The 10809-nt window shown below is 42.4% G+C and overlaps 1 protein-coding gene across 2 annotated transcripts in view; it reads right to left on the minus strand.

Annotated features, from left to right (window-relative positions):
• The window catches only part of atxn7l1 (ataxin 7-like 1), a 34597-nt gene extending 24634 nt beyond the window's left edge, over positions 1 to 9963 (minus strand). Inside the window, exons 1-3 of one of the 2 annotated variants that reach the window (XM_071903186.2) lie at positions 9833 to 9963; positions 9314 to 9382; positions 2462 to 2566 (exon numbers count right to left, since the gene is read on the minus strand). In XM_071903186.2, coding sequence (XP_071759287.1) covers positions 2462 to 2566; positions 9314 to 9382; positions 9833 to 9929 — 271 coding nt within the window. In that variant the 5' untranslated portion in view covers positions 9930 to 9963. Of the gene's footprint in view, positions 1 to 2461; positions 2567 to 9313; positions 9383 to 9832 lie in introns of those variants that run through there. The other variant, XM_071903185.2, reaches the window with a different exon arrangement.
• Positions 9964 to 10809: the final 846 nt, after the last annotated feature.

Below are 10809 nucleotides of genomic sequence, written 5' to 3' on the forward strand. Positions count from 1 at the left end.
TGACTCGATGCAGAGGTCAACCATGAAAGCAGATACCAGGATAGACACACAGACACAAACACCAAATACACATGCTAGGACATTATATTTGAACACAAATGCTGTACTTGTCACAACATCAAAAGTAGATTCACCGGGATGTAACAATAGTACTATACTTGTGAGGACACTACACTGACATGGGAATGTCCAACAATGGCAGGAAATGCATACAACATCATAAGAGTATCTTGACTGGCCTAGTTCCTGGAGGCAAACCACTCAGCAAGAGGTCAGCAGAAGCATTTTATATGAATGGCCACAAAGCCAAGGTTTGGAGCAGTACATTGCATATACTGCTTTCTTCAAATTTTAATTAATCAACTCAGTGGTAAAATTTGTTTTGAAAAGATGGCAGTGAGGAAGTGAAAGAACTTGTTTGTTAAGGCATGAAGAAGGTGTTGATGCTATCAGAGTTCCTACATGTTTTCTATTTTTTTTTAAAATCCATACTTTTCCAATAACATAAAATATGTTGTTATTTTTGTATCAGGACTAAACAACCGTGTTTTTCCATACTTTCTGGACTTCTTTGTGAAATTCCCAAACTTTAAGACCTTGAAATCATCAAATTTATTTTATGTATTTTTCAAACCTAGGTATGAACACTGTACTAAAATCATATAGTGATACTTTATCACTGCAACATTATGTCAATACATCAAACACAGTGTGTCCACTGCATTAATAGTATTTTTTAGATTATTTTAAGTCATTACTGTTGTATTAGAGAGTATACAGTGGACAGTAATAGGAGAGGTGGAGGAGAAAGAGAGATGGTGAGATGCAACAAACATTACTAACAGGATTTATCCCACAACTTTGAAAATAATTGCCATGTGCCCACTGAGCCACTAGGATGCCTCCTTATTATCATATTGTGGTCGTGGATCATTCTAATGTTTTATGGGAAGCTCTCTGGAGATTCCCTCTCCTACTGGGTGTGTGTGTTTAAGACCTGTTGTTACCCGACTCTGTGTGTGTGTGTGTGTGTGTGTGTGTGTGTCAGTGAGCAGAAACGCTGCCAACAAGGGGGGCCTGCAGGGGGCAGGACCAGGCACAAAACAACACTGGCTGCCAGGAGCCTAAGTGTGTGTGTGTGTGTGTTCGTGTGTGTGTGTGTCTCAGTGTGTGTGTGTGTGTGTCTCACAGCACCACTGACCTCTTTCTGCTGAGAAAGAGAAAGCGAGAATGTGTGTGCATGTAACACCGCTGGCCTCTCTCCACTCAGAGAGAAACAGAATGTGTGTGTGTGTGTGTGTGTGTGTGTGTGTGTGTGTTCGTTATGCGTGACCATGTGTCTCCCCCAGCTCAAACAGAAGGCTCAGGCTGGTGCACGTGCCGCCAACAGAAGGAAGCAGCAGCTCCCAGGCAGATGCGCGCGCGCTCAGCAGAGCCACAATCAAACACAAACAAGTGGTCGACGGACGGGGCAGAGGGCCAATGAGAGTCGGGTCCTACAGTGCTTCCATTTCAGCAACAAATGCTCTTCAAGATAAATGCATGCTACCCACTTTCTAAACATTTTCCACTTTCAAATTCCATACTTTTTCAAGACTTTTATTTCTTGCCTGTATTTTTGTGTTTTGTTTGACATTCAATATGATGGATGGACACCGATAGCGGCTGGGCAATATGACTGCCAACTATGCCATTAAGGTCTGTCACTGGAGATTATTCTTCACAACAACAAATACCACAATATATGAAATGAGTCTACAAGTGTATAAAGCATGTACAGTAGTGCATGTGTGTATCGTATGTATATAGGCCGCTAAAAGCAAGTTTCCAGACTTTCTGTCCAATTCTACAACTTTTAAAGACATGGAAGTAATCTAAGAGATTTCCAACCCTGCTTAAGAACTCAGCATCAAGAAAGGGGCACACTTGCTGCTTGAGGTTCAATGTATGGATGCATATTTTCAGCCTGTTGAGCACATGTGCTCCTTGGCAAAAATGCCACCCTACCTTGCTGGCTGTGCAGCTTTATGTTGAAAGTAGTGATGAGCATTTTCATAATTGGTAATGCTCCTATGTTTATTTCCTTGGGAAAAAATGTCACCATAGAGCCCTTTAAAAGGCTTGTGCACAACGGCACATTCATCAGGTCGATTATTCTGTAAATTATTCAGTGTTTTTCAACTGCTAAGTATTATTAGGCATGAGCACAGTGTTCAGTATTGTTTGTTTGTTTGGAAGATAAGTAGTAGGGAGGATATGTTTAAACGTGCCCTGCAGGGATAAACTGAATTTATTACATTGATCTGAATGTTTTTGGGTGTGTGTGCATGTGTGTATATATTTCTTACCATGGTATGTGAGGACTGAAGACACCCTGAGGTTTGTGTGTGCGAGTGTGTGTGTCATCGTAGTGTGTGACTATGCCCCGAGGGGTGTGTGTGTGTGTGTGTGTGTGTCTTACCATAGTGTGTGAGGATGCCCTGGGGAGTGACCACCTGGTTGCAGACGTGGCAGACAACAAGACAGAAATCCTCCAGCGCTGGAAACTGGCTGTAAACAAGCATCTCTGAAACAGACACGTGGAGAAGAGAACACAAATTAAAACAGAAAAATCAGACTGAGGAAACAGGCATCTCTGGAACGGACACACAGATAGGAGAGTTAGAGTTAAAGGAATACACCAAGTTTTTGGCAGATTGGCCTGTTGCTCAATTATGTGATGAGAACATTGACATTGAAATCCCTGGTGGATCATTTGCTCCGGTGCTCCAAGCTAACTCTTCAGCATACGCTATGCTGAGTGATCGTAGGCGACTAGCATTATCCAAAGTAAAGGGACTGACCTCTCAGTAACACAAAATTGTTAATGGTGTATATTGTAAGGCCTGCAGATTCCTACATTTTAAAAATGAAAAAAAAGTATGATTATTAACTCAAAGCAGCTTTTAAAGCAAGGCTTATTTTTAAAAACTATTTCAGGTGAGCAACAACACATTCATCCACTGCACAGTGATCTTTAGCTGTAAACAGTCTCCCATTGCCGAAAACATTCACTCCCTATGGAAACAGTGAGAGCACTCCCTGCTAGTTCAAAGGAGTATTTTATTCTAATCATATTTTATTTAACCTGCACAAAACTGCCAGACTGAATCACATATCATTTCAGATTACTTGTTTAACTTTAGAGCTGCTACAATCTCATTTTCTCACTTTTGAGATAATGCAAGTGGCCTACTATCACTCAACATAATGTATGCTGAAGTACCGGAGCAAAGCATCTACCGGGGAAACTTGTCTGTGTTGTTCACTTAACGGGTAAGTTGACCAACGGGCCAATCTCCCAAATATCTGGTGTATTCCCTTAAAACACAGACAGAATGGGAAGCCAGACAGAAACAGGCAAACAGAAAAATTAAAAAGAGAGACAGACAGACAAACCTGAGCTAGTTCAAAAAGGAAAAGACGGCATTACTATGCCTGAAGAGTTAACATGACATGACATTAGATGCATGACAACTAGACAACCTCACCCACCCAACAAATATTCAAGACATATTCAAATATTGACAAAGACAAACACGTCCAATAGAAAACAGCTATTATCTCTTTCGGCTTAGCTCTCAGAACCTAATCTTCCTGTACCCAAACAAGCTCTGCTGACAGAAATCATCACACTTATTAGCATGGGGCTTAAGCCAGACTCACTGGGGGGAGGTGAGATGTGTATGTGTGCGTGTGTGCGCGCACGTCTGTTTGTGTAAGTTCACGAGGGGAAAAAAACGAGAATGTGTGGGTGTCTGTGTATGGGTGCGCGTCGTCATGACCTTGCATTGCTGGCGTGTTTTCTGTCATCTGGAATGCCAAAGAGGCCAGCAGTCGTGCTTAGTGCCTATCAGAGTGCCTGTGTGTGTGTGTGTGTGTGTGTGTGTGTGTGTGTGTGTGTGTGTGTGTGGTGTGTGTGTGCGTGCGTGTGTAAAGCAGGGGCAGGAGAGGAAAAAGATCTGCTAGGCTACTCAAGGTCAAAATGTGGCTCATTACGCACATATGTACACAGCTTACGTGTGTGTGTGTGAGATGCCTAACATGCTTCTCAGAGTGTGTGACAGATTGAGCGTGTGTGTGTGTGTGTGTGGGCCCACAAGGTCAGAGTAGGTTTCATTACTCATATATGAAGGCTTCAAGGACACACATGCACACTGAGGTTGTCATGATCACTGGAGGAGGCATCTGATATTGATTGAAGAGTAAGTAAATACTAAAGAGCAATGAGTAAAGAGCAATGAAAGGGTAAGTAGCAGTAGCAACAGTTAAAGAGGAGCCCAAGTAGTAAAATAAAAGAAGTATCAACATAAAAACAAGCAATATAATAAAATATAATTTAAAGAACACTGCAACAGAAAAGTTGTCATATCAAAACTATTAAGGAGTTTTTCAGCCAACAGCCTGCTTCACATTCACAGTAAAACATACATCCACACCTGGGACCTGACCAGTACAACCACAGTCTTCTACTGTTAAATCGCTGAGAAAAACAATTAGGGGTTCGATGCCTTGCTCAAGGGCACCTTGGCTAATAGCTGTTGAGGGAGAGGAGAGTGTTGCTCACTCACTTTCTCTAGCCAGATTTCCCAAGCAGGCATGGTCCAGGATTTGAACAGGTGACATTCTGGCCACAATCCCACTTCTCTAACTTCTAGATGACTGCTGCCTACACCTAGTTCTGTCATCGGCAAATAAACTGCAGTGTTTGTTTACATTCTGATTCAATTAAACTGAGAGCGGACTGACTACAGCCATGATGATATAGACACAAATGGAGAGGTGAGGCTGAGTGGGGAAAAACAATTTGTACATATTTGTTGTCACTACAGTCAACAGACTGTAAAGTGGTAAGGATGAATGACTTTGTAATGTGAGCAGGAATGAAGAGAGACTGGTAGCATCGCTAGCAGGTTAGCTCAGCTCAACAAGTGGCCAAATGGCCCATGTGTTTCTGATCAAAAAGATGATCAACATCAACACAGAGTTTATGTGGTTTTCCTGTGATCCTTTTCTTAGGATATGGGCACATTTTCTCATTCATAACCTATCAGCAGGGCCTTGCTAAATGAAATAAACCAATCAAAATTCATGATTGGAAAAAATTATTTTCTGGCAAATGGCAAATCCCAAGAGTTACACTAACAGAAAATGACTTAGTACAAGTACTTATAAAAGCATGAATGCAATTTCCTCTGCATCTGCCAAGGCAAATGCAAACAGAGTATGTAGCCTATTTCTGCAGCCTGTGTGTGCGTGTGTGTGTCTGTGTGTGTGTCTGTCCGTGTGTGAGTGTGTGTGTCTCAAGCCAACTGCCGTAGCCGACTGCCAAATGACTGACAGGCCAGAGAATGAACTACGAAAACAATCACTCACTGGTGAATAAGCATGTTTAGAGCTACTAAAACAATGTCTCAATGGCCAATGAGTACATTTAGAGTTAGCATAACAACTTCCCATTGGTGAATTAATATTTTGAAAGTGACTAAAATGAACTTATTGGTGAATCAGTGCTTTGAGAGCACAGACTATCGAGGCTCGGTGAGAGAGACAGAGAGAGACAAAGAAGAGAGCGTTACCCACTCCTGCTCTAGAAGCTTGTAGTTTTGTTGACCTAGAATACAGTAATACTGCAGCTGTAACAAAACCACAACAAAATGTTTCACTGTGTGACTGACCTACAACTAATCAACTTGGGGAATTCTTGAGGCCTAATTTCTGAATAATCAATGTGCTACCACAGTACCATAGGCCACAGTGGCTGGTTTATCCCATTTCATTTCATAAATTTACCAGCCAGCTAGATTTTTAAAATAGGCGCACCAACTAATGGTTGGTACCCTGCCAAAATGGCTGATAGAGTAAACAAACTTACCAGCGCTTGGCTGGCAGCTGGTGATTATTTCCCAACCTGCTTACTGTTGCAGGGCCCAGGCTACGTACTGGTCTGCTCCCTCCATTCCTAATAAAATGCCCCAGATAAGAAACTAGGCCTTCTAGAGTTCAACATCGTTCTAGGATCTAGCAGGATGCCCAAGTCCCCTTTTTTTTCAATAGGATCATAGCGTTTCTAAAATTACGGGTTCTGTTTCTTATGAGTAAAACCTGTCCACAATAGCAATATGCTTTAATGAGCCCAGGGAGAAACTGAGCTAGTGTCATTCTGAGATGAGACGTCCATCATTTGAAAAGACACCTACTCCTCCATAAAAATTGCTGGCATGAAAGTAAAAGTAAAGTTTCAAGTCATTATAAGACTGTTGCTTTTAAAATGTTTTTTGAGTGCAGAATCATCTGTGTTTTTAAAATATTGACTGATGAAATTCAGGTAGGGATTTTAACTCACAATAGGACCCAGGCTGAAAAAGTTAACTCCTTCTAAAGAAATTCTGATTATCCCATGAGGCCATTTGTTAAACAAACTATGAGGATCATTTAACTAACAGGTCACAGGAGGTGAAACTATCTATAGTTGCAGTCCTGCATCTGAGCTGAATACAATGACACCTAGTCTACTCTACTTTACTTCTCCTTTACAAAGACAGGCTCATTTACATCCCAGCATCAACCCAGAGGGAGCCGAACTTTTGAACCACTGGCTACACTTTGTATTTATCAGTTCTGTCACACATTTTTCTTATTTGTTTGATATTATACTTTAATGCTGGCCATATATGGACTTATCACGTTCCTTGATGTTGAGTTTGTGCTGTCTTGTTTTTATGTATTTTTCACTGAGACAAATTCCATGCAATCTTTGATATGGCAAAATGCCATGAATCTTGAGTCTACTGTAGGCAGCTAGACCTCGCTGTAAGGGATTTGCAAGAAGTGCAAGAGATTTATGCATCATTTCGTTCAATTGTATTCCAGAGTTGACAGGCTAATGTGACTAATTTCATGCTAAATAATTTGAATGCAGACAGCGGCAGCCAAACTCCTCATTACTGACTCTGAGTTGTCTGCTACATGAAAGCAGCTTCCCAAACCCCCTGTTGAAACAGTCTGGAACAGAGTAAACAGCATATGTATTGCATACTGTATTGTGCCACATCCATACTGGCACAGTGTGGTATGTTGTTCCAATTTGTTTTGTGCACAGTTCAGTTCAGTACATGTATGCTCAAAGTGTGCTGGTGAAGTACCCAAATATACCTGGTATTGGCTCAGCATTCTGACTGAAAACCAATGCATGCACCAAACCCATAGTAGACCCAGCATGGGTACAACATGGCACTGATAGTCCCCCATGCCTGTAGCAGTGTGGCATACACACACGTAACTAACACAGCACCATGCCCACAGTAGACCCAGCATGAGAACAGTGCAGAACCGGTGCAATGTAAACCTTTACTAGAGTAGTAAACACACTAATAGCAGCATGACGGCAGCCCCTATTTCTAGAGAGATGATGACACTGGCTGCTAGTCTGGTCAGACTATGTTGCTGTCAGTCGTCATCATCTCTACTCTGTGCGTGTGTGAGAGAGAGAGCGAGAGTGAGAGCGAGAGTGAGAGAGGCACAAGAGATACCGATCATCTCCTGCGCCACACATTCATTACTGTCGGCCTGACCTCATCATCTGGAAATCTGTGTGTGCGTGTGTGCATGTATCGGAGACTGTTAGTCATTAAACCATGTAGCCTATTATTTGAATCTTATATGAATCAGTACATATTTAATTAGATACAAATATACAAATAAAGCATTTACAATGTATCTCCTTGTGTGTTCCTCAGGTTTGTGTGTGTGTGTGTGTGCACGTATGTGTGTGTGCATATCACTCTCAGCAGGCCTTAGTGTCATGTTGCCAACAGATCAGCAATTCTGGGGACACCACTCCAGTCTGGCTCTGAGAGAGGAAGATGAGGCATGTGAGTGTGTGTGGGGGTGGTATTTGACCAGTGAGAGTGAGAAGAGCTTCTCTGGCTCTGTGTGATAGTGCGTGTGTGTTTGTGTGTGTGCGCGTGTGTGAGGGTTGGAGCAGACTCAAACTTTCAGGAACGACTCACGCTCTAGTGTGTTACTGCAAAGTGTGTGTGTCTATGTGTGTTTATGAGTGGTTAGCCTCGGAGAAACTCCTCTGGCTCTGTCCCTGGGGGGGAATGGCTCCCACTTACAGTTCAAGGGCAGCAGGGCCCCACACACACACACATGTATTTTTCATGTATTTTTCAACAGCATTTTTGAAAAGAGCCTGACTGAAACACAATAAATTAAGAAATATTTCAGCCAAACCCAAGCTGAGCCCATCAGGTGCAGTTGGGTCTTGTCAGCCTCTGGCATAAATATTGAGTTTAAAGATACTCTACAGTACACGTACACACACACACACACACACACACACACACACACACACACGCACACACACACGCACACACACACACACACACACACACACACACACACACACACACACACACACACACACACACACACACACACACACACACCAGTACAAGCACCTTTAGTTAACTGCAGCTGACACATACTGTAGGCTACATGTCCAGAGAATTTTGAAACGACTTATGACCGTTTTTCTTGAACTATGTGTTGGAGTGAAAAATGGATTTGGTGGAGTACCGACATTACTAGAATAGCAGTACGTTTAAATGAATAACCCTGGGTTACAGGGCAAGATATTTCTTACAATTAGGTCCTGAGAGCCCTGCTCTCCAGCTACATTCTGCTCTTATTAATTTCGAATAGCATGAAAGCTCAGTCATAATGACATTTACTTGTTTTTAAATGCTTTACCACTGAACTGAAATTGGCTCAAATAATAAAGATTCTTTATTGATCCACACTGGGAAATTGTCTTTTCTCCAGGGAGGTCAGAGGTCAGTGTCAGGGATCCAGTAACTTGCTCTATGACACTTCAGCAGCGTGAATGCTTGCAGACACAGGACTTGAACCCAGGTCGTTTGGTTGAAGGACTGTCTCCTTAACCACTAGAGCAGTGGGCCAGCCTGCAGCCCTTTGGTGAGCTGTCAGATGGCTCTAGTAATCACCAGAGCAGAAGTTCATCTTTCAACTAAAGGCATCTTATTTGATTAATATGATTTCACTGATATCACTGAAAAAATAGTAATTGGAAAGCACCGATGACCAGCACTGGAAATTTCTGTAAGAAGTGGTATAAAATTAGCCTGGCATCCTTGATGCTGCAATGCATGTGACGTTATGATACTTGTCAAACTACAACATCAACATCACACCAACAAGTCAACCTGTGAGTGACAGCGTCAAGTAGCCATTAGTTCAACTTCCTCACCTTCTTTGCTGAGTTTCACGGCGTCACCAAGGCTGCAAAGCTCTTTCTCGCTGTTCTTCAAGGACGAGTCTGCATTTGAATAAACAAAACAGCCAATTATAAACATGCAGGGACGTCCACAACAAACTTTGGGGCCATGCATGGAGCCATGCTGGATTGAACTGGCTAGCAGGTTAGCACTAGCTTGCTAGCGCCTGAGCTGGCTTCCTAAATCAAGTGGAGCTGTCAAAGCTAACAACAAACTTAGAGCTGGACAGTTGAGCAAATCATTATTGCACGCTTCAAACGTGCAAAGTCTGCACTGGAAAAGTGAGCGTGGCTCACCTGCCTGTCCGAGACTGTTACAGCACCCTATTATTATTGCATTTCGTAGTAATATTTTGACAGTTACTTTGCCTCAGCTTTGACAGATCCTGCATGGTGGAGGAGCTTTACTCAACTCAATCACAGACAGTTGGTCCACGCACTTCCCGACACTTTGCCCGTAAAAGCAACAACGTTACCAGCGTGCGAACTTACTGTCAACAAAACGTAATTTAGCCGCACTGACGAAGGAAGACCAAGGTTTGCAAAGGAAGGTATCCGGACTTGGTATTTGGCGATCCAGTGTCGCCATTGCTCTTCCTTCTTGTTGCTTTGCTGAGAGCCGTTTTTTTCTCGCTCTCCTTCGCACGCAGCAGGCGAAAAAACGAACGAGACAAGCAGGAGCGGCTGACGTAATTGTCGTGACGGTTCGGCTTCGTTCGGCATTTGTCGGAGGGTTGAAAGGTTGAGCGATAGGCAGCGCGCGTTTCACGAGTTCAAAAGTTCAGTTCAGGACAGCGCAAACCTTATATTACACAGGCTTCACAATGTAGGACGGTATCAGCCTGTTGCACTGCCCTAATGCTTTGTTTTATTAAATTAAAACTATTTCTGAAGTTGTTTCAGCCTAATTACTATACATGTTTTAGGCCACAACCCTCTTCTTTTTTGGTCAATAGATGTCGCAATGACACCGTCCTCTATGATCAATTTCAGGCTACTATCTCCATTGGCCTAAAGGAATTACACTATTATCTGATTGAGAAATTAGAATTGATTGAATAATGTAATCTTGAGAGATTACACTGGTGAAATCAGATGAAAGCTATGATCCTTTATCAATTTCAGCTTTTAAAGACACTTTTCTTAAACACATAGAACATAAGAGGAGCACTTTAATGAACAGACACAATTTACCACACACTGAAACCCTCTCAGCAAAATACTGAACAAAGGTAGAAGGCAAGTGAAAGGAAGGATTTTAAAACCTTCAGATAGTTGAGACTAGAAAGTCCAGAAGAGGGTTCATCTACATCTCCCCTGTATGACAGAAGTGCATTCAACAGGAGAAATCAATAATCAGTCATAGCTTCCACCTGAATTCTCGCAGTCCATTTACATGAAAAAGCAGAGCGTCCTAGCATGTTTCAGCCTGCTCTCACAGTGGCTCAGTAGGTCAAGCCCATGGCACT

The sequence above is a fragment of the Centroberyx gerrardi genome, chromosome 24 (genome assembly GCF_048128805.1).
Source record: "Centroberyx gerrardi isolate f3 chromosome 24, fCenGer3.hap1.cur.20231027, whole genome shotgun sequence".
NCBI lineage: Eukaryota > Metazoa > Chordata > Actinopteri > Beryciformes > Berycidae > Centroberyx > Centroberyx gerrardi.